Genomic DNA, 26509 nt, shown 5'->3' on the forward strand with positions numbered 1-26509 from the left:
ACAACTTGTCATGCTCTAATAAATACACAAACTGTCTAATGAGTCATTTTGCTTTTTTAAGACCGACCTCTTTCTTGGATATTAGGTTTTATCGTGGGTGTCTGCCTTTCACTATATGTTACAGGTTTGGGACGCGGTTGGAAAACGGTCTTGGTTTGATCAGCTTCTTGTTGAAGACTTGTGTAATTTTTTTCTTTTCTTGTCTTCTTTCATTAGCCTTGCTATTTTATTTCAATGATGGAAAAATATGTTTTTCATTAGATTTTTTTTACATTTCTGTGCAGAGCATAGAATACCACAGATTTGACCTTTCATATAAATGTATCTTCGTTCTCCAAATCTCTTCACAATGTTCTTGTGCAGCTTTTAGATTTAATCACAACAACCTTACATGCTGCTCAGGTACCGTCGATAGTTTTCTTACTTTTTTAGTTTCTCTTAGTTCTGAAGAATGTCTTTACTAAGCAAAAAGTTAAAGTACATTTTCTTATTATCTGTCTGCAGTGACATGGATCATATATTGTCCATATTGTTTAATCAGTTCCACATGATAAATTTCAGATCCTGAGAAAAGTTTGGAGTCCAAGAGAAACAGAAAAATATCCAGAATCAAAGGAGGTTTTGTTCAACATAGTGACAGTTTTAGTCAAGTTGTTGAGATGATTTGCTTGCACATTTTATTTTGCTTATTTTCATAAATAACCAGTTTGATACATTTATATGCCAACAGGATTTTTAACTACAATTACAATTACTGTTCCTGTGCATCTGGTTCTACCTGTTTTGTAACCTGATACCTTCACAAAACGTACCCTCATCCATTCTAGGTTGCTAATTTGCTGAATAATTTCAGCTTTGGGCATGGTGCCATTAGAACTAATTGCTGGAGGGGGAGCCTTAAGAAAACTCCTTTGGATTAGAAATTTCAAAGCTTCTTTAGCATTTTTTTCCCCAAACACTGACATTCTGCTAAACTTTGACTGCACCTACCAACACGTAATGAAATATTTAAAATGTTTGAAACACTGCGTCTCGTGGTTATTCCCAGTGCAGCTGCACTATGATAGTGAATCTTTGAGATAAGGATAGTTCATGAGTTGAGGACACTTGCAGTTATTTTTCCCAAGGGGAACAACTGGAATGCTTTAAACATTTTACTCGCTAGAAGAAGCTTTAGCAAAATTTTCCAACTATAAGCACCTATTTTTTTTATTCTCTTTTTTCCTCTGGTTCAGTTTGTGTTTTCATGATAAATAGCAACAGGGAATGTGTGTGTCTCTGTAAGAGATCTCTTTTACAGAAACTTGAGGAATAAATGTGTGAATGTCCTGATTTAGTCAGACTGTTATGGTACAACATTTGCATTCACATATGGCTACTGTGCTATCCCCACAGGCAGTCATGGTCAAAAAAATAATAATTGCAGTGTGATGCACTAATGTAGCTTCTGAGTTTTCCAGGAAATGGCTTTTCTTTTGATTTAAATGGAAAGAAACATGACTTCTTCTTTTGCTTATTGAGGATATTTCACCTGCAAACTAAAATGTAGGTCCAAAACACAGCACAGTTCTGCCAGACATGGACCTACACATTGTAATCTAACATGAATATACGTTTAGCCATCTAGTAATGGTTTATGTTAGAGGATAGATGAGATATGGCTCCCTCCTCGGGTGCCAGAGGTCAGGGGTCGGCATAAAAAGATTGTGTCTTTTACAATAAATACATTCCATTGCGTAATCATGTCTAGTCACTAGAAGCACTACAGTTTGCATTTTAAAGGACTGTTTTACTGAATTTATTCAACAGTTTCAATGTTCAAATCTAAAATGGATTATCCTGCATTTTTGTTTTTGTTTCTTTATAATTAAATATTTAGTGAATCTTTCTCCTATAAGTAAATACAAAAATAGCCTTTTTGGTGCTTATTTGTCCCTGGGATAATCTCAAATTAAGACAAAAAGCAAACTGTGGACTGGTTGTAGCTATGCAATTAATTTAAATTTTAAAAGATAACCTCCCATGACACCTTTGGTGTCAGACTTGCAATCAACTAAAACCAAACCACTGCCACCACTGCTATCTTAATATATACCAATAGCTAATTTTTAACTGTATATTAAATTCAAAAGAGAAATATCTACTCATAGCTAATATTTACTTAGATATTTTTACAGCAGTAACAGAAATAAAAAGTATATTTTAATTTCTAGCTAATATTGTACACATACATTTCACTTACAGATCCCTATTAGAGTAAAATTCAAGCAAGCTTACTTCTTTATTAGCATTTCTTGAAGGCAAGTAGCCTAAATATAGGACAGTCGATAGCAGAAATATTTCATTTATTTTAAAATGCAACAAACTGACATGACTCAATGGTTCTAAGTGGCTATCTCGCTGTGCAATCAACATCATTTTATTTTTTTCCTGTTCAAGCTGCTTGGCTGTGAGCCAGCGGGAGGCATGACCAGTTTAACTGTGCACTCAATATTTTCTAATCATGCTATTGTTATGCAGAGGCACTAAATTAGCAGCTGATTGATATTAATTATCTTTTCACCTCATAGCTTTTAAAACTTCAATTCTAAACTGTAACATTTATTTCGCAGCACTTGAAAACTCTCAAAGATATGCAGCTCTTGACTGCAGTGGCATGTGGCGTAATGAATGGTGGTAAATTTGTAATAAAATATGTTACTTAGCAATTGATAGTAGAGTTATTTCAGCTTGTATGAAGCTGTTGGTAAAAGAAATCCAAACTACATTAAAAAAAAAATAATAATCCCAGTTGTGGCTGTAGAAGCTCTGGATTTTAAAGCTGTGTGCAGAAACTGATTGAAAGAACAGATTCACCGTGAGGAATTAAAATTTTCTTCATTTCCTAATATCTGACTTTTATATCTTGATTTATGTTAATTGCCTTTTAAAAACTTCCATTATGCTTTCAAAAATGCCATTGTTATTATTTAATACTGCATTCAAAGCAAATTTCTAGAAAGAAAATTTGACAAACATCTTTTAAGCTGATGCTGAAAAAACTTACAGATTCTGCTGTAAGTTATAAATGTTATTATAAATTCTAACATTTATTTTGTTATAATTTGAATCTTGCTGACAGCAAACCATTTTTGCAAGTTTTACTGAGCTTAAAATAAGGCTATGTTTTCCCCCTGTTTTGTTATGGCTCAAGTTTTTAGTGTATTGCTAAAAACCAAAAGCCACAGCACATGGTTTAAATTACGTTTTATGTTTTTGTAGAGGGTTTGCTAATACTGCAGGAGGAGCAGGAAGCCAAATTGTACAAGAAAAGTGTTCTCCAGCACTTCAGCAACCTTATCACGTGAGATAAAAATTAAACGTGGAAATTTCTAAACCACTTATGTTTTCCTTCTGGTATTTCATATTTAAAATAGAAATCTAGAGATTATCTGCCTTTTGTTATATTCACTATTCATGCTCCATTCCTCATGTTTCCTCCTGTTAACAGATGTACTCTTCAGTCTCTGACAGTCAGTCGTTCCGCGTGGTTCAGAGACACATAAACAGATGAAAACACGCCGTCTACCTGTAATCCTTTTAAAGACGAGTTACCATGGTGAGGTTCGGTAGGACGGCATGGCGGGCCATTGTTTGCATACCCATGTGTCTTGTGATGAGGGATTGCTCAGCAGAGCTGGATGTGACAGTGATATTGAAATTTTCAGATCCAGAGCTTCTTGCAGATCCAACTGTCACAGTGTATGCATCAGAGATTTAGCCTGCAGTCAGAAAAAATGCAGTTAGTGTGGAGCTGCATCTAAATATATGCCCAGACAAAATAAATGCATGATTAAATAACATGATGACTATTTGAATGTATATACATAATTTATCTCTGGAGCCATTCTGAATCTGTTATGCCTAAAATAGTTTTGCAGCAACTTCATTATTACATAATTTAACAATTTTTTGAATAAGATGAATGAAACCCACCCAGTCTGTGCTGCTGTTTGAGGAATCCAGATCTTTTTTTTCACCATTATGGTGAATGCAATTTAATTGTAGATGTAGCTAACACCCAAACAATGTTCATATGTTTTCTTAAATAGCAGTTCTGTTTTTTTTTTTGCTTTGTTTTTTTTTTTTTTTTGTAGCTTCGCATCAAAATGAGATAAGATTTTTTTCTGAAATAGGCTTCATCTCACAAAATTGTAAATTAGCTACATCAGAAAAGCAGGATGCTCTATATAATGAGTTATCAGGATGAGCCACTCGACGGCAGCCTCTGCTGTTTCACTAAATCTGACAACAATACTTCCATTAAGTAGGTTGATAGCAAGAACAATAATGCTTGAGATTCCTACAAATTCACTAAATTACTATTAATTTAGCGGGTAGTAAATTACCCGCTCAAATTTACTAATATTTTTAGTTCTTTATAGATTACTTTATTATATGCAGGTATAAACAATAAAAGAAAAATCACAATAACTGTATTTTACGTATTGCTTAATTGGTCAAAGTATAAATATGGAGCCTACAAATCTGTAATCTCATAAAATCAGAGCCTTTCTCCTTGGTAAGCATAAGCATTGACTGTTTTGTTGTCATGCTTGATACACATTCTTATTCTTAGCTTATTAATGTTCACGTGTTGCTGCATTTAGTTTTTTTTTTCCACTGATACATTTTTGTTTTTTTTAGATTTGCTGTTTTTTTTTTTTCTGTTTTGCAATGCTAGACCGACTATTGTAATTTAATTCAGCAAAAGCTCCTTTCTAAATCTCAGCTGCAGATGATTTCACAGTTTTGCTCCCATTTAGTCAACCCAGTCACAACCATGCAGATCAGCTTGTTTGGGCAAAGGAAGCAAATTCAAATTCACTCAGGTGAATAGAGTAAAACCTTTGAAAGGCTCAGAGCTTGGAGCAATATATGGGGCCACCCTGGCTGCAGAATTATTGCACAGTAACTGAGCTATCATGGTAATTCACTGTCAGGGATGTTTCATAAATAGTAGTGTGGATTTTCACTCTGAATGTCACACATTTTTTCAATGAACTGTAGCATAAAGGGACAAAAACTGACACTTCTTTCCTGGAAATCTCAGGAACAGGCTGTAATCTTTCAGTCGTACATCAGCACTTTGGCAGGCACATATCTGACCAAGAGTCTCAGTACATTTGTGATCCTCTAATACTTTCAGCTTTACTCTATCAGTTGAGCAGAAAATTGAAACCAGTTAAGCTCACAGTATTCGTTTTCGGAAGTTTCTCTTTTACTCTGCATTTGGTCTTCTCGAATTCGAGAGAAATCCGCCAAACGGCTCCCATTTTTGAGGCACCACTCCCTTTTCTTTTATCTTGCACTCTAAAATCTGCCTGACAACCCAAGGGTACCGCCTGCCAGCTGCCTAACATCAGGCTCCACAGGGAGGAGTCACATCCAGTCCACACTCCCTCACCTCTTCCTCGCACTGTCCTGGCTGTGCATGTCCACTCAGCCTGTTTGAAATATAGATAAGCTGTCAGCGGCCGGTCTCCAGCTGTCTGAGGCAGTGGCTGGCACGCTTGTTGAAAACATGTCACCAGAGACGGCTTGGGGCAGGGTTACTCTCCAGCTTGCCAAAGGTCAACCGGGTTTTAGACTGAAGAAAAAAAAAAGAGGAACTCAGTGTGCAGGAACACAGTGAACCTAAAACATTTACCCAATCAGTATTTACTCCATATTGTAACACCTTGATCCACAGGTATATTCATGGGAAAAACAAAGCACACTCAATAATTTGGCAGTTTGTTGAACCACCGACTTTATCAGCGCTTGAGTTGTTTTCTGTCAGTGAAGCAAGAGACTGACAAAGTCTCATGTCGTTGTCCCTTGGTTATTTTGACTTGTGATTTTCATTGACATTTCATTTCTGCAGGCTTCTTTAAAGTAGCATTATGGCATTTTGCTGAAGTTGATTTCTGGACTTTCTTATTGAGACACTCTGTTGAAAATTAGGACTACAGTTGACCAGCAGACAAATGCCAATGAAAAGCTGAAGACCTCTAAAAACACTTAGAACTACATATTTTAATAGTTAAAACACCAAATATACCTTATGCATTAATACGCACAGTATAAACCATCTTAGCACTGAAACTAACATCTGTTAGTTCTCAATTCCACTTTTGGGAAACAACCAATCAAAATGAATGGCATTCCTGGATTGGTTGCATTGAAATTTTTAAGATACGGTCTATAAAAAAAAATTGTGAATAGGTGAAACCATCAACACTGAACCAAGAATAAGCAGGAGGTCACTGTAGCTGCAAAACAAACCACCATCTTCGTTCTTGAAATTTGCTATGAAGTGTTGGTGCTGAGATAATATATTAGGTTTTCTTTAAGACATTATTGTATGCAACATCCCAACTTTGGTTTCATCTGTTCACAGCACAGAATTCCTGATTTGTTGAGATTTAACCTTGCAAACCTACCATTAACAATTTATTTTGTGGACAGAGTAGATGGAATTGGCATCCATCTTATGATGTCTGTTGCTATTTAAAGTGATTGAAAATAGGTTGTGTATATTCATAAGTCATAAGTTCCTAAATTAAAAAAGGTTTTATAGATCAGATTAATCTTACTTTTCTTTTTAATAAAACCAAATATTTTGTGTCTTATTCTCATGAGAAATTTCTTGTGCATCATAAAGCTTTACTGAGATGCTTCGCATCACAGAATTGTTTGATATAGAAAAAGAATATCTAAACATAGATAAAAAGACTGTAAGATAAAGACAGCAAGAATCCTAAAAGATTGAAGGCAGTTGAAAAAAAAAACATATTAAAACTTGAACAGTTTGTACCAAGATCTGATTGTTTACTTATTCAGAGGAGGAATAGATGGAAAAAGATATCAAAGCTTGAGGCAGTTTGTTTCACACTCAAGCTTTGTACTGTCTATGTGAAAGTAACAAGATGAATTCAAAGGATAAAATATTTAAAAAACAACAACAAAAAAACATCTGGGGACAGAAAATAAATAATCTGCACAAAACTCTAGGTGTTTATAATCATTATGTTTATCTTAACCTGTGCCAAACTATCTGGAAATAACTAATCAGTATTGCGGTGTGGATTATTCACATAACATTTTATCTGTCTCATCAAAGTACAAAAGGATCTGCAGCCGATATTTGTGGAAACTCTATTGATAATATGCTCAAATATTTTATTCATCACATCTTAAAATAGTGATGGTGGCTGTCGCAATCCCTTTTTAAAGGTATTAATCTGACAGGTACGCCTACAGGCGGCCATCCCTCTGCAGCAAACTTAAAATTCCTGACTCATCAGAAAATATAATGACACATTTATTAGTCTGAGTGCTCCTGCATTAATGAGAGGGCAGATTATTGGATGTTAAATATAATATGGTACATATGAATTTACAACACTTTGTGCAGCACTTTGCAGAAGTATTTATCCATCTTGCATCTCTTTACCTTCTATCACATTACAATCATAAACTACTATGTATTTTGATGGGAATTTATGTGACGCAAGAACAAGATTGTCCAATTTGTAATAACTGTGAAGAGTGCATTTTTTTCTTTCTTCCTTCCTTTGTGCTGATCTAATCCCATAAAATCCACCCAAATTGTGTCACAGTTTGCAGGTGAAATTTGAGAAATGTGAAAAGCTAAAAAGTCTGAGTACTTTTGCAACGGACTGTACACACACACACACACACACACACACACATGCACACACAGAAACATTTAAAAAGAGGGGGACAACATCAATAAAAACAAGAATTTCACCAATTTTAAATGAAGGACTTAGAGGATTTTTGCCACTAAAATGTGCATAAATTTAGTGGATTAACTTCATGAGGCTGTGGACCTGAAATCAATATGCAGTCATATTCAATAAATTAGAATACCATTAAAAGTATTCTTCATGGTTTTTCTTAATCCATGAAGAAAAACACATAGATCAGTTGCACACAATCTGACATTTTCAAGCCTTTATTTCTGCCAGTTATAAGGATTTTCCACTTAATGCTAATGAAAACGTGACATTTAGGATTAGAATATTTTGTCAGACCTATAAAAACAATCATAATACGTATGTGAGCTTAATGAGAGGTATGTTTAATACCTGCTTAAAGATTCTGCTTACATGTTGGTGAGATATTTGGGACACACACATTCTCACGATTTTTCCAACACCACCTAAATTTAGCCCTTTACGATCCAAAGAGTCTGCATGTGTCAGCACATCTGTGGCTGCTGATTTCTGATGCCATGTGTCAGCTGCTGTCACCTTGCCACTCCACAGCAGTCCACTCTCTGCTGCTGCCTTTCCAACCAGTCCAACAGCTCCGACACATTTGCATACCTCGCCCTGCGACCTTGAGCATGTGATTCACCAGGGATGGAGAACAGTTTTACCGAGAGCACATGGTGGTTTTTGCAAGTGTAAACAATTTATTCTCACTCGGCCCGCCGGCTGCTCAGCTCAGCTCACAAGTCAATAGGCGCGAGATAATGTTTATTCGTGCACGCACCCGGTGGATTCCCCTGACAGTCTGTGTGCCCCCCAGCAACCGGTACCCATCTTCTCCTGCCTCTCTTTCCCCCCATCATCTCAGAGACTGTGTGCATTATCACCAGAGACAAGGCTAAGCAGCGAGACAGGAACCGTGTGCTGATCTCACCTGAGTGATCCCTGTTGGGTTGGCAGGGAACCAACACCAATCCTCATCACCTGACACTTCCCAAAACGGTCCCTTTACTAAATCTGCCAGGCAGCAAATGCTGACAGTTTAGACAGGGAAGGAGAAGTTGGAGAGAAAAGAAGCACGGGGGGCAGGAGGAGGTGAAAACGGACAATGTCTCTGTTTGAGGGAGCCAGTGGACGTCTGAGAGATGTCTTCAATTGAGCGTGCACAAGTCCTAAATGGGTTTTCAGGGAGGGAAGGAAATAAAAGAGTCTGTCATCCTGCGCTCTGCCTCTCCCTCTGTCTTCCTTCCCTATCTTCTCAGCCTCTCTAGCCACCTCTCATCCCTCTATTATTAAGGCTCGGTAATGAAATGTGGAGTGTCTCGTGTTGGTTCCTGGGCTCTGGCAAACTGTATTAGTGTGTAAATGGCGTGGCTGTAATGAGAAAGCACTCAGGCCAGCTGGGAGGACCGGACCTCGGCCGGTGGTTTGTGTGTGAGCGTGCACGTCTGAGCCTGTGCATCAAATGAAAAACAAGAGAGGTTTCTGAGGGGCCGCAGTGGTGTTTCTGTCCTGGTCGCCAATCCTGTGATTGTTAGGGTCCAACAGAACAGAGACGCTTTGAAAAATCTATTTGGTCAGCAGCAAACAATTCAGCATTAAAGTCTGTGTTGCTAACCTCATTTTTAAGGTGAAGAATCCAGGGATCACAAAGGTTTATCCCTTATAGACTGGCTTCATTAGATCTGTGGCTAATATCACTTAAATTTCTCCAAGGATAGCTTTTCTGTCCTGATCATTCAGACGCACAGTCGTGCTTCTTTTAAATCATTTCCCCTGCAGGGTTCACCTTGATCCCGAGCTGTAATTAGCCATCATGTCAATTGCTAATAGCTGCACAGTCTTAGGTTTAGTTATCCATTTTTTTCTATATGTAGTCGTGTTTGTACATTCAGATTCAATGTCATGTCGGAAGGGTTTTTTCCCACCTGACTGGTTTCCTTCCAGTTTTGTTCTTTATTAAACTCCATCCATCTTCACATTAACCAGTTTTCTTGTTCTTATTCAAGAAAGTGCGGTACCACCAAAACCAGAGTGTTCCACATTAATTAAGCTTCAAGAAGTTTTACATCTTAGATTCATTTAAGTTTTGACCTAATCTGACCAGAGAAGCTTCTTACTACCTGGTTTGCAGCAAAACCTTCTTTCAACATGACTTTCTATATTTAAAGTTTTTTTCAGGTGTTGAATATGAGCATAACAAACTGTTTTTTTTTTTTTTTTTTTTTTTTGTCTATACAGCATAGACTGACTTCATGCAGTCTGTGACTGTATTTTACCAGTTAAATCTGCCTCTTTTTCATCATTTCAGAAAAAGAGTTTTTCAGTCTTGATCCTCAGGACAGAGCAGAGCTTCTTTTACATTCTATTCACTACTGAATTCACCTTGATCCTGAGCTTTAATTAGTCTCTGTGTTGCTGTCAAGCCCAATAATCAGAAAAATTTTTGATCAAGAAGTTAATGTCCATTTCTGATTTAACCTCCTTAAAGCAATGCCTTTTTTGTTCTACATTGTTTTCTTGCATAACGTATGAGTTTGCACTGCTCAAAATAATGGTTCTAACTTCTGGATTTTGTTTTTACTTTCTCCACAGATCTACTGCCTAAAACAGTGGAAAGCGTCTTCATCTTCCAAGAGGCGAGCGAGGGTGAGCCAAACGCTGCTGCACCAACGTATGATGCCATTGTAGTGGAACAGTGGACCATTATTGATGTAAGTTTAGATATTTGTCTTTTACTCAATAAATTGGTAGTTTCCTGGCCTGCAGTTGTGGCTTGGGATAAGATGATCCAACAGATAAAACCCTGGTCCATTAATGTATCGTCACTCATGAACAACACACCAATATCCTTAAACTTCTCAACTTGAGAATCACAGTTTTTGCAGTGTTGAACCATCGCTGCAGGCTTCAGTTGTTTGATTTGATTTGTAATCATTGTTAATTATTTTTTCTTTTTTTTATTTAGTTTTTATTAGCAGTAATGGCCTTTATTCATCAGCAGCTTCATAGGAATAAGGGCAGGAAGAGAAGGGAAGGACATTCAGTAAATGACTCGTGGTCGGGTATTAAACCTGGGACAGTTACTTCTACCACTGAGCCATCCGGACCCTGTGATTTGTAATGATTGAACAGCGGCCCATTTTATAACAAAATATACTCTTCCTTTACCACTGAATTCGTCTTGTTCAGAGATATTTTGCCCATCCTCCTCCACCTCATCCCTGAGCCAACCTCACTAGCAGAACCCCAAAGGCAAATCTGGCAAATCTAACTTTATGGGAAATGTGTTGTGGCTGTTTGTCTTATCAGGGACAGACAAGGTCTAATCTGAAGGCCGATTAGTGTCTTTTCTCAACAAGTTCCAAGTTGGAAATTGATTTTTTATGGGAGTAGAAGGAGTAGCAGGCGTTTAAAGTCCTTTTATCTGTTTCTGTGTGTTTTTATGTTGTCTCTTGCAGCTCTGTTCGCATACGTCTGTGTCCGTCATTTGACAGTGTTCGATTTTAGGTTTTGTGTCCCTATATGTGCGTGCAGATCCTATCTGTGTAATTGAATTTGGACTTTTTTGTCGCCTGTGGCTGTCCAAGTGTGAAAAGAGACTATTGTCCTTCTAAAATATGTCTCTCTCTGACTGACCACCATGACGCTGATGGCCTTGTGTGCCTATAAAAAGTCCCTTGCAGTCCTCCCCTCATCTGAGCTGAATGGTAATACTGTTACAGTTAAATGGATTTCAAGGTTTCCTCAGAAACACCAACCAGGAGTGATGCCAAACCGTCACCAGTGTTCCAGAAGATCCAATCAGCTCCTCACTCCTGGAGGCTTTATCAAAAGCCGTTCCACTCGAGCGAGCTGCCAATTCAGATTGACACTTGCTCTTTCACAATGGCTGATCAGGGCTGCACGTCATTTCCATTATCTGCAATAACTGCCTAAAATTGATATGCAAAGCATCCTCACAGCTTCTTATTGTTTCATTTCTGTAATCATTAAGATAGAAAATAAAGAATATTAATTACTGTCGGTTTTCCTCCCTCGTCGTCTTTAGTTAAATAATCTCTTCTCGTGAATGCTTCTATAGTTTCATGCAGCCAATAGTCTCACAGGTGGTTGAATGTATGAAATGCAGCGAAGAAGAGCGCATGCAATCATTTATATTGTCGTTAAGTGGGAGTTTGTCATTTCCCACTCGGAGACTGTTTATCAGCGATTGCACAATTGCACGATTGTTTCATTCATAAACTGGTTAGAAATTGTAATAAGATTAGCATTTGAAAAAGACTGGGTTGTTAATGACATCAGATCCACAAGTGCTTTAATACTTCTTGCATTTCACTGGAATATTCTAGGATCAGTTTGAAAGCTAAAGGATTAAACCAAACAAAAAGAAATCGAATGCAATGAAAACGGCAAAAATTTGAGGAGGAATTTACAATAAGCTTTCTTCTTTACCAACTTTAGAGAAAATGTAGTGGTAGAAAAAGTATGAACATTCATTGGCATTGCTAAGTGAAAAGAGATGGTCACATAGAGACACACTGAGCCAGAAGTAGTTTATATGAAAAAGAGAAATAAAGACAGTACACAAGGTTAATCTATACATTAATGATCCAGTACAGGAAAGAAAGAAAACTAAGAAAAAGAAACCTGCTACAAGCATCTTTTATACAAAGTTTGTGTAGGCAATAGGTCAGTCAAGGACTGGGAAGGACAAGCAGCTAAACCCAGAAGCACTCAACTAGGAGTAATTTCACTGAAATTGAGAATCACAGGGGGTACATAACATTATTTGCAGCAACAGCTGCCTCATTGCCTATAACTAGGAAAAAGAGGCATCTAAACACAGAAGCACTTTTCTGGAATTGTATTATATAGCAAAGAAAGAACCGACTTTGCAAAGTAAATGACAACAAAGGTTTGGCATGAGCCTCCATTAAGAAGACAACAAAGCTAGACACAAATGCACAGAAACCCACTTTACCCAAAGAAGAAAAACAAAAAATACACAAGGTTCATGGTTAGCAGTATGTCCTGGAAAGATAAGCGACTAAACGCAAAATTCCTAGTCGAGGCAAAGCTTTTATGGAAAACAAAGCAGAGAGAAAATGGCAGCAATAATTGCCAATAAGACGTGCCAATAATACCTGAATGAAGAAAAGTCGGTGTTAAAACAATGCTCACACTCACCAGGTGTTTTTTGATTTTCTTATTTATCCTACTTGCTTTCTCTCCATTTGAGTTTTCAAACTCTGTTTTACTATTTTTACATAATAGTTGATTCTGAATCTAGTTGTTGACATCAACACTGTAGAGAACATCCTGTTTGACTTTACTAAATGGAGAATTGTCACATTTATTTACAAAGCTGTAAAATGCAGCTTTAAATAGTTATTAAAGCAGTATTTGACGACATTTAACAAAATGCAATTATTAACAAATGTGCGTCTTGCGAGTGCTGATCCCATTTTTAATGACAAATTAATGATGAATTAATTAATGACACATTTTTAATGGACCAGAAGTAACCAAGCTGTTTTTCCCCAAACAGAGAAACTGGCATCCAAAGAGCCCATTTTCTTTGTTTGATGGACAGCACCAGCATAAGATGATTTTATACTGATTTATGTATTGCAACTAATCCTTTTTTTCAATTTTATTGTCGTCTTACACAATTACATCTTGATGCTTAAATAAATCAAAACAATTGAGTTTCAGCTTTTGCAATTATATAGAATAAACCTTCATCAAAAGTGATTCTTCCAGAGATTTTCTGTGGGAAAAATTGCAGAAATGTATCATCTTTTGTCCTTAAAATGTCATGTGAAGCTGCATCATTCGAAACATGTTTTCCTTCCTGGGCAAAAATGACCTGAATAGAAATTGTACAATATAGACAGTGAAGTGTCAGAAAATGAATAACTATTCAAGAACCTCTGTTAAAAAACTCCAATTAGGACTGGCTTCTCATCTCTTGTGTCCTGTGGGAAAAATCAATACAGGAAAACAGGAGCTTCCCTGAAACTAATGTTCTCTCTCTTATCACTGAGTTTCACAGCAGCAATGACCAAACAAAATGTATTCGCCTTCAGACTTCAGCCCGGGTTGGAATGAATATGTCTGCTCACCATCAGCAGCTGCAGGGAAATTTATTTATCCAGAGAGCCTAAATGCATTAGCAGGAACATGTTATATTTCTGTCTTTGAAGGCACAAAATATCCAAGCATGTGTTAGATTTTTTTTGTAGCAAAATAATGAACCGATTTTTTTCTTTGTGTATTTGATGTGCATGGAGAGTCTGATGTTATTAACATACGCAGAAGCTTCCCTTTCAACCTGCTTTTCTCGTAGCATTTTTAAAAGCACCATTATCCACTTGAGCTTTGTCAGATCTGGTACGGGGCCCATTGTTGAAAACACATGTTGGACCACAAGCTGTATTCTGATGTCTTAAGATGATAGAAACTTTCAGAAATAGACTGTCCTCTGAAATATCAGGTTATGGTCCAAGAAAATGTTCCTTTCTATGGTCAGAATATTTAACAAAATGAAAAAAGGGTAAAAAAATAGTAAAAAATCTGTGAATGTGATGAGAAATGGGAAATAAAAAAAAGTCTTCCAGCTGCAGGACTACAAATGAGGATCAATGGGTTCATGTCTGAAGGTTTGGGGCCCCACTAATATTTATGGTCATCTCTGCTTCTTGAATCTATTAGAGTTCCTCTTTCACGGCACAAAATTTGGAGATGAACCATGTACGATAATTTACTGAGGGTTGAATCAGGCAGTTTACTATAATGGTCTAACATGTTGTCCTGGCATTGTAGATAAATTGCACGTCATTTCTGGAACATTTTGAATTTCATTTTATGCTTTTTTTTCTTTTTCTTTTTTTTGCTTTTTAAGAGAAATGCAGAATGATTTGGCATTAGTTAATGGACTTGGCAGGGATTCGTCGACATTTTTCAGAATTTTTGTTTTCATCGCTGCCTTAGAGAAAAATCATCAGCTGAAATTTAACACTCAGCAGTTTTCACATGTGTTGATCCTTCTTCTAACGTCGCTAATGTGAGGGATGCTTGAATACAAACAGAAAATGGCAGAAAAATGTCTTCCAGATGTCAAAGAAAGATTGCCTGTTTGTGTTTTTGTAAAGTTGCTTTCTGGTATAACAGAATTTCATAGAGAAGTTCATATGAAACCATCTTAAGCCATTATTTATGTCAAAGTCATTTAAATTATATTCTGTCCAGAACAATGGAATACAAACATTTAAATCTGATAGTGGCTTTCTTAAGGAAAAAATGCTACCAGCTACTGAACCACAGGGCCAGCAGGACTGGAAAGATAAACAAAAGGCTTCCAGATAAATAATGGCAGCAATATTTCTACCAGTAGTTGTGTTTTCCATCATTGCAAAACTTTGCTGATATTGCGCCAATGTTGAATAAACTTAATGTTGCAATTGCTATGTTTACAGTAAATAAGAAGTGCATTTGATAACTCATTGAAAGCATGCCACACCATTAACCTCCACTTATTGTTGTCTTTTCTGCCAGTAGAAACATCTGGTTATAGATCACATAATTGGTGTGATCATTTGCAGTTTTTCAAAATAAATCATTGTCAATAAAAACCAAAAAAACAGTTGTTTTTTTCAAAGTTGTTGTATTTCGATTAAGCAAGTTTATTTTCAAAATTTCAAACTGCACAATTAATAATGTATCAGGCCAGGAAATCAACATTGCTGATCCTAGAAACACTGGGATAGGAACACTTTCAAAGGAGAAATAAAGAACAGAACAGAATAGAAATAACTTAGTTGTGCTCGTTGCATAGAAAGAAAAACAAAGCTGGTCAACAGCAATGGCCCCCTCCAAGAAACAAACAAGCTAAACACAAAGGCACTCGGCAACCACTTTCTATGGGAATGAAAACAGATGAGTGCTTGAAGTTAATGATGGCACCTACCAGGCAGTAAGTTCTCCAGCAGCCTGAGCTTTTAGAGAGATGACTATAGAGTTAGCTCATTATAATATAGAAATGTTAACCCATAAATGAAAACTGTTCAAAAATCAATACTGAAGCACCTGACCCTGCCAATATCAGGGATTGTTCTTACAGAATGACTTCATCCTGATGCCAAGAGACGCACATTAGCATTCACCACTGACAGACAATTATCTATGTAATCTTGTTTACAAGCATATATCACTAACTGGGTTCAGAGAAACTGAGTCGGTTTGAACTGAAGAAACAAAAATCTGCTCAGTTTCATTTGATACTCAATGGCAAATTTGTTAAGCTGCAAACCTTGACAAATAAAATGCAGATAATGTTCCACATCACATTCAGAAGCGTTATATAAGAAAATATGTGACTGGGATGCTCGCTACTCTAATTAGGCTCAGCAGAATGTTTCTTTAATATTTAATCACAGTAAAGGAATTATTATCCTTTTCAGAAAACACCTGTGTCTTATACAAAACTCAAATAGACTGTGAGCATCTATGACTGGAAGAATCATCCATTTTGTAATTATCATTTACTTTTTTCTTTAATGGGTGTTAATGATGTTGAAAATATTTTAAAGCTAAAAAAAACACCTCTCTCAGTCTCTGCTGCTGTTTATGTTCCCCCACAGCTGCAGCACATTCAGATTTTATGCTCACCTGCTCCTTGCTTCAGTTTTTAGGCTTCCATTTTAGTTCACTCCTTGACGGATCATCCTATTGTCTGATCACTGTTAATTCAGGGCGGAGATAAATTCAGTGCACCCACCTTCTGCTCCAGACTGCTCAGAATCCAGCTTGAAAAATATTTCTAAATGTCCTCTCACCATGTTTTTGTAAGAATGTAAACTTGCCAGGGCAGAAGCGTGTACTATGTTTGTACTTCCCTCTTGAGAGACCATATTGAGCTCAAACTCTGTGATTATCTCCAACCTATTGACGACCATAGCTGTTGTGTGATGTAGAGGTCGGGTCTATCAGACAAACTGCTCAATTTCTCATGTAATCAGTTATTTATTCAAGATCAAAAGAGCACCAGTACTGACAACTATGTGCTGTGAGACTCTAATCATTACATTACAATCACTTGAACTTTTGTGCAGCTTAATTTCCTTTCTGAGAGCTTGACATCGTTATTAGATAGAGTTGACATTGCTTTGGAAAACTAATGATGGTCAGTAAATAAAATCTTCTTTTTACAGCTTAAAGGGATGTCTTTAGGTAGATTCACAGAGTTGCTCAGGCCTTGAACTTTGAACTCTCAACCCTAAGGACAAACCAGACAATCTGCAGGGGGAGATTTAAGAGAATGTTTCTATTCCTGCAGAGAGACACACACCCCTGAAAATTATTGTTGACAAGGTTAAAATGGAAGGAATGGCAGTTCAAAGTAAAAGCAAGTGAAGGGAGCTTAACAGTTCCAGCATTGTTGTCACTTATTCCAAGAATTCACTTGCACCAGCAGCTTTGAAGAAAAGCATTTCACAGACGGCGCAAACTAAATTATGTCTAAAATGGGATTAGGGTTCAACATCACAGCATCAGTATGGCAGCACAGGAATCTTTGAAGAAATGTGATTAAGTCTTACACAAAGACACCTCAGATGAACACAAACATGTTGTTTTTATGTTTCCTGCAAATCAGATTCCCCCCCCAAAAAAAATTCCACAGAGTCCACTGGGTTCAATGGATGTTCACAGGTTTGTTTTTGCACGTAAGGCAGCATGCTGTTTTGTTTTGCTTAATGTGAGTCCTCAGCTATTATTCAGACTATGAAATCATGTCCTGTCTGTGAGGTTCTGTTTGAGTTCGGTGTATGAATGCTGAGGCTCGAACATGTTGTGCAGAGAGCTGATGAGTCGCCTGTTCATCATATCTCTATTTTTTGTGAGCGAGGTGAGAGAAGAGCTGACCTACATAGAGGGAGAGCAATTTGCACTCTTCCTGACGGTGAGAGATCACATCCTTTCTGTAGGACGGGGGAGAAACGTTCCACAGGGTGTTCGAAAACACAATAAACACCAATCCATCGTACTTAAGTGAAATAAATAACTTCATGCTTTCGAAGTTGAATTAACTCTGATTTCAAACTGAATCAGTTTTTAAAGATTTTACCTACCTTTTTAGCCAGCCTGTGGCCTTTTATACAAACACTAGTTTTCTTTTTAAACATCTGCATTGTCAGTTCTATCAAAGAGACGTTTCAGCTCTTATATTTTGCACTTGGTTTCATTTAATAAGTGCTTTGACAATCAAAAAGCCTCATTTCTAAACCAGAGGAACAATGAAATCTGATCCAAAGGTCGACTGACGCAGCAAAGCATTTCTCAGAATTTATTAATAAAAGCCAACTTTAAATGGAAAATTGACCTTGTCTCTCATTAATTTATTTGAGACACGTTTGGTATGAACAAATATTGCAGTGCCTTTTTCTTATTGGGGGTTTTGGTTACATGAAACATAAAAGATAATGAAAATTTTAAAACACAAAAGAAAGTAAACATAACACGCGTCAACATTCAATGACGCAAAGCTAGAAATAAAATGTAGTGAAGTTAGTCTTCCTTAAATTTGTTTAAAAAAATACTCTAATTGAAGCATAACTTAACAAAATATGCTTAATGGTTTTCTTAAAATAATTTTTTTTTATTGTTTTTGCAGTTTCTGAGATTGTGGCCTCAAGAATGAACCATTATGCTTTTTGACATAAACGGTTTCATTGTCTAGAAGAGAAGAGGCCGTCATTTGAGTAACAATAGTCCAGGAGGGAAATAAAATTTTTATTTCAATTTTATCTTGCATGAAATGCTTGTATTATAGTTCTTCCTTGTAAAGTGCACAATAAAAGCTTTTACTAACACACATAATGAACTGCGAAAACTCCACCAGCTGATGCTCAGCTTGCTTAACTACCCCATCATGTGATATCCTGTTACACCATTTGTCCTGACTCAGATGCATGATAATGGCTTGTCTGGATGCACTCTAAGATTTATTATTGTTGGACTAATCCAGTTTTAAGCTTGTGAAAGGTCTCCTGAGGGATTAGGTAGAAAAAAATACCGGATAGAAGCAATAATGACTAAAACATTTTCACTGGCATAAATGTTTGCTTTTGTGGTCGTCTGTTGTACATCCTTGGACTTTCATTTGAATTCCCGTCAGTCTTTAGATAAAAGGGGTTGTTTTGTGGCTCTTCATGTTGGAAAGTCACCACCTTCCAGTCACGCCCACCTGTTTCCAGTATTGAGCAAGCCCTTCACTGGTAGTAATAGCTCAATATTCTTAGATAACCTGAATCTGTCTTCACACAACTAGAACTCTCATCTTAAAGTTTGTAGAAAGTGCTAATTAGAAAACTGATCTTGATTTGAGACGTTGTCTGATGCAAAGTGATGTTGGCTGCCCAGTTGCCTTTGAAGGTAACTGTTGCTAAGATTTTTTTCCAGCACATCTATCTTCTTTCACATCGATCAGTCTACTGTAAATTGATAGTTTACTTCTTCATTTCTGCCTATATGTTCGTGGTGAAAAATTTTTGCTTTTGATCACTTTTAATCACCCCCCAAAAAACCATTGCAGAGTAGCTTTAAGGTGTTTTATATATTAACATTATTGTAGCCAATCAGTGATGCATTTGAGAGCACAAAGTGGAGCTGCTGAGTCTTAAAAGGTTATTTATGCCCTTTGAGAAGTAGATGTAGACACCTCTGTTGCTGTGACAACGCTGCATGTTGAGCGAGGCAGCCATGATCAGTATCTGAATGCCCTCTTTTTAAAGCAGTTTGCTTCATTATCAGCAGACTTTGTTAAGGTCTGCAAACCTGTTGACCTCCAAATATCTGAAAAAAACACACAGAGAGCTGGTTGAAAACAGTATTATGTATTATTATATTTTTTTTTGCTGTCTTCCAGTGGAGGGTGAAGGCAAGGAAGAAAAACACCAGACTTGTGTTTTTGTTGTTCCTGATCACAAAGTGCATATGAAACGATACTTTGTCCCTGTGTCATAGGAGAATAAAATTCTCATAGGTTTATTTTTCCAAACCTTGCTGAATTTATAGTTCCGCTTTGTATGTGAATATGAAGGAAATCTAGGGGGGAAATGTTAGTGTCACAAATCTTTTTGTGTATTATTTAAACATCTTTTACAGGAAAAACTTCTACTTTTTTCCTACTTAGATACCATTCAGTGAGAAAGTTGAATTGTAGTTGTAGAAACTTATTTTCACAGCAGACAGTTTCATGAGGGATTTAAAGTAGCTGTACTTGAAGTGGTAAAGCTGCAGGTATTCTGCCTTCTTTCTGAGCCATTGCCTTGCAGATATCATCGACCACAATGTGATGACTTTGTTTTTCAGACTCTCGGTTTGGTTGCTGAAGTGCTGATGCAGCGAGGTGGCCCCTGAATAATAAGTAAGGGGAGAGCAAAGGAGCCACACTCCAGGACTATGATTAACTCTCACCTTCTCCAAAACCATTACAGAAAAAATATTTCTCAATTTACTCTCAGGGCAGATTTGTTTTTGGGAGTGAGTCCAATATAAACCACAGAAAATGTTTATGTGCTTCTTTGGAAGTACAGACAGATAAATAGCAGTATTTTGTCTTCTAATGATTAGCAACTTAGAGTCTGATTCAACTTTCTGAGCTGGTTGTTCATGTTTTGTCAGTTTGGTCAGAAATACGTGGAAGAAAATTATTAAGTTGTGTAATTTCCTATGTGCTTGGGGAAATGATGAGCTCTGCACCTTGATGAACATATATTTAGTAATTGATGTCACTGAATTGTAGAAAGTGCCGCGTAAGAACCGGAGTCATGTTTTCCTTCCAAACAGGTGGACTTCATTGCAGTCTTTTTAACTGATCAATAGTTTTTGGATCAATATCACCTCTTCTCTTCCTTACTTGTCTTCTGTTCAACATTTTTATGGATGGATGCTCATGATCAAGCCACTTAACTCTGACTCATTAATCAGACTGGCATAAGAAATCTCTACATGTTCCCATTTCTTTAATTGGACGCATAAAATACTCCAACATACCACACAGTCTGACAGCAAAAGAAAGAAGATTATGAGCTCTCAAAAGCTGCTGCTTGCCAAAGAACTTTTAAAATGCAGTAGTTGATTAGGAAAGTTGATGCATTTCTGTTTCTCTTTGCGGATGAACTTGGAGGTAAACCGTACTTAGTAGAATACTAGGTTGTCAAGTCATTTAATATGTTATTCATTTCTGACCTGGAGAGAAATCCATGATGCATGGGTAGAACTTGCAGACCATGAAGAATGATTCAAACCTGGCCTGGGATCAGAAACCCCGTCACAATGGCAACAGCTGCATCACAGTATAACCCGACGGTGCAGAAATTAAACAAGTTATGCTGTTATCTCAGCTTACTTGATCTAATCTAAACTTAATTAAATTTGGCTTTATTTTTAAATTAACCCAATCTAATGTTGGCTTTGTTGGCTCCTACCAGTCACACATTTTGCTATTTCTGCTTAAAGCTGCAATATGTAACTTTCATTTTAAAAATATATGATTTTCACATATTTTTTTAAAGCTGTCTCTGTGTATGAGAGACATAATCTGAGAAAATATCAATTTCCTCCTCCCTGAGCTACTATTGCCATCTGAATACAAAGCTCTTTACCAATCAGAGCAAGGACTAGAGTCTTAGCTCTGTCAATCACACGCATGTACTCGCAAATTTAAATGTGCTTAAAAAGAATGCTTAGTTGATAGCTGGACCCTAGAAAAGAATGTAGGGAAAGAAGTATTTTTGAAAGATTGAAGGCCATTGAGAAGCAAATGGTGATTTAAAACATTTTCCCAGTAGCTTAACAGTTTTTAACAGCGTAATTGTTATCGTTTGTGGACTTGTTTATTCAGAAACCGTTCACAGATATTGTGAACTGTAAATTACTTAAGCTTTCGCTGACTGTAGGCTGATGTAAATTAAGTGTTGTAGCTGCAACACTGTGCTGGTCTGTAGAGACGTGGTTGTTGACTGTGGTTTCTCTGCCAGCATAACCAGTGTGGCTGTTGGTAATGGGAGCTTTTCATTAGGCTAATGTGTCTCCTCACTTCCCTCACTCACATATCTTCTTTAAGTGTTTACTTCTTCGAGCAATTACCTCTACAGAGTATAAATAATCTGCTTCCGTTTTCTGTAAAAGACTTGTTTGCTTCCCTCCCAGTGAGCATCTAAACGATGTCTAAGTCGTTCAAACACATTTTGGTTAAATTATGTTGTTTATATATTTTTTTAAGTGCAAATTTTTCTATTTGTCTCATATTGGTTTTAAAAATCTATTAGATCAGTGGACCTTCTGGACAACCTTTTTATCACCGCGGACCAGTCAAGGCTTGACAATTTCACTGTACCTACAAATCAAAGGTGCTGAATGTTGTATTTCCCCCAAATTTACATTATTACGTATCATAGTGCAAAAACATAAAATTAGTTTATACTACTAATTCAAACAATAGTGTCTGAGTTTCAGATTATATTGTCTGGCATATTTATTTTATTGTTTACACTTTTTAAAAGACATTTTCAGTCCAAATTTAAACTACTTTGAGAGAAGGGAGCTTTGCTAAACCATTTGTGAGCTGTGAATAGATGTATTTGTGATTTATGTCTAAACTATGAAACAAATCTGAGTGATTAAAGTAATTTTAGTTCAGATGCAACATTTTCTGAATCATATCGAAAAACCAAGATAAGATAAAAACAAGCGTTGGAGGTCGCCAGTAAATGCCAAATATGAAAAGGAAGTGATTCAAACAGTCAGAAAATGAACCTATTAAGTGTGTAGCAACAATATCGGATATTGAACATGAAGTGACTTGTGAACCTTCAGCTCCCCAAGTCACAATTACATTTTTGGTGGATATTCTGTTGGATTTTTCTGACTTTGGATCTCAGAAATCCTGATTTCTGTGAAGGAATGCACTCTGAAAAGCTTTAGCCTCTTAATGCTGCTCTACTGTTTCTAGGGGACAGAGTTACAGGTTGTTGGACTTTAAATAACCTCAAACCTTACATGTCTATCACTAAATTACTCACCTGACATTTTGGTTACTGAGTGCTCTCTTTGGTGGCTGCTTTTGTAAGACTGGTGAGTTAAAGTGAACAAGTGCATGCATGGGAAACTTTGACAGGTCCAACTTTGAATGGCAATAATTTCTACTCTTAGTAGACCAGTAATCCTGTTCGTGTAGGTGTGACAGTTTCTCTCTTTTACATAAGTCTTTCACCTCTTACAGTTGGTTTGCAAACTATGAATAGACTCTTGCGGTGATGCTTACGTTAGGCTGCCTCTTTGACTCATTCCAGAATTCCTTTTGTCGTAGTGTAGTTTTTAATTACGCATTGGTAAAATTGGTTCAGTTTCTTTTTCAGTCTTTAAAATTGAAAGCTGTTTTGCGTCATTCACCATGTCAAAATTAATCAGAACAAGGTTTGTTTGGGCTTACTGATGTGTCGTTTTGTGTGCCAGCTTGCCGAGCGACACGCGTTGTGGTTTTTCATTTTCGGCATGTCACGACGGCAAACCACACACACACTTCCGCTCTAAACTGATCGAGTTTGTGTGCTCTAGAAGTTCATCTATTGGGGGGATTTCTCTTCAGTCAGAAGTCAAAATAACCATTAAAATATTTGATTTAAATCTATGGCATTTATAAGGCTATGCAGCCATGGTTCATTTAACCTCAAACACTATTAAAATGTTTAGCACATTGTGAGCTCTCACACACACACAGTCTGTTTATTGAAGGACTCGGAGCACTGACAAAACGCCTGTCATGAATAAAGATGGTTTCCGTGTTGACTCGTGGCAGCCAGGGAGTTTCTGCAGTGGTTGATTTATGTCACAGGGTTTTTTTTTGCTTCTGTGTGCGTTGCTTTGAAAATAGACAGTACACATTCAGTATATTAAAGCCGTCATATCTGAGAGGAACAGTATTTTTTCAGATGATATTCCAGCCACTGCTGACAGAGTTTGATTGCATGTCATACTTATGTTTCTCGAAGCTCTGAAATCACAGTAAGAATACAGCCTGTAGGATAATGAGCACACTTCCAACACATTGTGTTGTGTGGTTTGGGTTTTGAGAGACAAACTCTGATGATTATACTCCAGTTTTAGGGTGTGTGTTTTTGATTGCAGGTCCTCACAGACTTTTTTTTTTTTTATCCACAGGGTTTGCAGGTGAAGACTGATTACGTTCCTCTACTTCAGTCACTGGCCACATATGGATGGAGACTCACATGCGTGCTGCCGACTCCTGTAATCAGGACTAACAGGTAATGACACTATTTTCAAGTGATTTTTGACCTCTACTGACATCTGTTGACAACCCTGAGAGGTGCAGAAGCACTTGGGACAGGATACCTGATGCTGTTTGGTCAGATTTTACCATCACAAAAAAGCTCAGTATTTTAGATTTTTGCTCACTTAATATGTATGTGTCGTTGTTATACTGTTGTTTTGCTTAGTTTTTTCCCCCCAAACCATCTGATACTACATAAATAATAGCATAGATGAAAAGGTAACTGACTTGAATTATTCAGTACAAAACAGTGAATTCCTGTGGTGTAGCATGTATTTCATCTTCCATTTGACATTACCCAGTTTTTTCTGTGTGGAGTTAATGGAGACCAGTTTGTTTGTTTGTTTGTTTCTTTATTTATTTCAAGCATGTTAGTAGTATAAAATCATGCACAAGAACCAGGAATGCAAAAGACGCATATTTTTGTACCACAGTAATCTTAACATGTTTGAAAAGGTTACTCAAAAAGTTTGGTTGCTAATCCAACACAGTGTCACCACTGTGCTTGATCAGCATACTAAATCACTAAAGCAGGTTTTGGTATTTTTGGCACTGTGGGAAATTGCCAATACCTGCTAGAAAATGAAATCAGTACAGCTTTTTTCCCTGTCTTTCTGATCACCTTCACAACTTCACAACTTCTTGATCAACTATATTTATATTGTCTGCATATAGTAAATCTACATAAAACATCAACATTCATCTGTAATGACAATTAGTTCAGTCCCCAAGCTAAAGGGGAACTGCAAGAACAAAAGGAAAGATAAAAACTAGGCTTTCTACTTTATGTGAAGCTATTTTTAAAACTAACTGGCAGTTTTTCAGTGAAAAACTAGACTTGTAATATATGCACAAGTCAAGTCTTCAGATGAATCTGACAACCTTTCAGAGAAGTTAACCTGACTATGTGTCAGTCTGGCCTGTGCAGCTGCTGCAGCTGTCTGTGTGTGTCTATTGACAAGTAGCGGCTCTGTTCAGTGGAAAAATCTGTTCACAGAACTGTAACGGTTCCTCTGCAAAGCCTCCGCTGACTCATCACTCCCAGCTGCTATATGAGTGTACATCCGCTTATGGTCAAAAGGCCTCGCTTGTTGTCAGACACACAGTAAAGCCTCGCCATTGACTCAGAATGGTGATGATTTAATGAAGTAGTCTGATATACTCCGAAGATGCTGCAGGGCACGAAGAACAAGCATAAAGTAAAGCTAGAAAAACAGAGAATAATTGTGCAATAAAATAAAGATACAGTGAAGGCTAACTTAAGAAGCTGTACAATCAACAATAAATACAGTACAACACAAAAAGTGTTAAACTGCACATAAATTGACTCAAGCCTTGAACAAAAAATTACTATCAAAAACATTGGATGTCATTTATAAATAATTAACTAAAAAGTAATTAGATAATTACTCTAAAAGAGATATTTACTCATTTTCTGAATTTATGAGACAAGTTATTGAAGATGAAACTGGTTTTATTGTTTTAGCACAGTTTGACCCAAATGCATATTAATAATAACAGACTATGCTTTGCAAAGGTATACATAACCCTTAACCTTTTCCACATTAAATTACATCACTGCCATAAACTTCACTGTACTTTATTAGGATTTTATGTTGTAGACAAGCATTAATAATTAATTGGAAGAACCATAGTGCATGGTATCCAGCATTTTTCAAAATAAAAAACTGAAAAATGTGGTGTGCTTTTGCATTCAGTCAACTTACAGCATCATGGAGACCAAGGAATGCAGCAGATGTGTCAGAAATAATGTTGTGTAGACGTTTAAGTCAGGGCTAGGTTCTAAAATAATATATCAAGCATTGGACATTTTAAGGAGCATCATCTGAAAATAAGAGTATGCACATCTGTTAATCTGCCACCACATGGTCATCCACTTAAACTGAGAGGGTGCCCAAAGAAAGCATTAATCAGAGATGGTGAGATGAATCGAGCTGCAGAGGAGTACTAGAAGGAAAGAGATTGCATAAAACTTGAGACTAGCCCAGAGGTTTTCCTTTGAGGGGGAAAGCAACCATAAACATACAACCAGGGTGGAAAGGGAATGCTTTAGATCAAAGCCTGTGAGCATAAATTTAGTTGAGAATCTGAGAAAAGACTTGAAAAGTGATACTCAAACCATTTTAGCTAATTTTCTAATGAAAATTTACTAGAACAAATCAAAGAAGTTTACACCCAGCTTTAACTGCTGCAGAAACAACGCTAAAGTCAAACATGCTCACAATTTAAACTTTTAACCCTGAGACATTTGTTTCCATAGAATGGCAGATTTTACCTGTGGTTGTCAGACAAGGTCAGTGTATCTTTTTAAATATGTCCCCTTTTTATACTATGACTATACAAGACATCATTTTTATGCAGGTCCTTACAA

At 36.9% G+C, this 26509-nt stretch overlaps 1 protein-coding gene across 3 annotated transcripts in view; it reads left to right on the forward strand.

The window, feature by feature from the left end:
* LOC129370810 (raftlin-like) overlaps positions 1-26509 on the forward strand; it is a 137056-nt gene that overhangs the window by 99195 nt on the left and 11352 nt on the right. For all 3 annotated transcript variants that reach the window (XM_055047007.1, XM_055047008.1, XM_055047009.1), the window contains exons 7-8: positions 10356-10474; positions 23988-24091. In XM_055047007.1, coding sequence (XP_054902982.1) covers positions 10356-10474; positions 23988-24091 — 223 coding nt within the window. The remainder of the gene's footprint in view (positions 1-10355; positions 10475-23987; positions 24092-26509) is intronic.

The sequence above is a fragment of the Poeciliopsis prolifica genome, unplaced genomic scaffold (assembly GCF_027474105.1).
Source record: "Poeciliopsis prolifica strain line A6 unplaced genomic scaffold, Auburn_PproV2 SCAFFOLD025, whole genome shotgun sequence".
Taxonomy (NCBI): domain Eukaryota; kingdom Metazoa; phylum Chordata; class Actinopteri; order Cyprinodontiformes; family Poeciliidae; genus Poeciliopsis; species Poeciliopsis prolifica.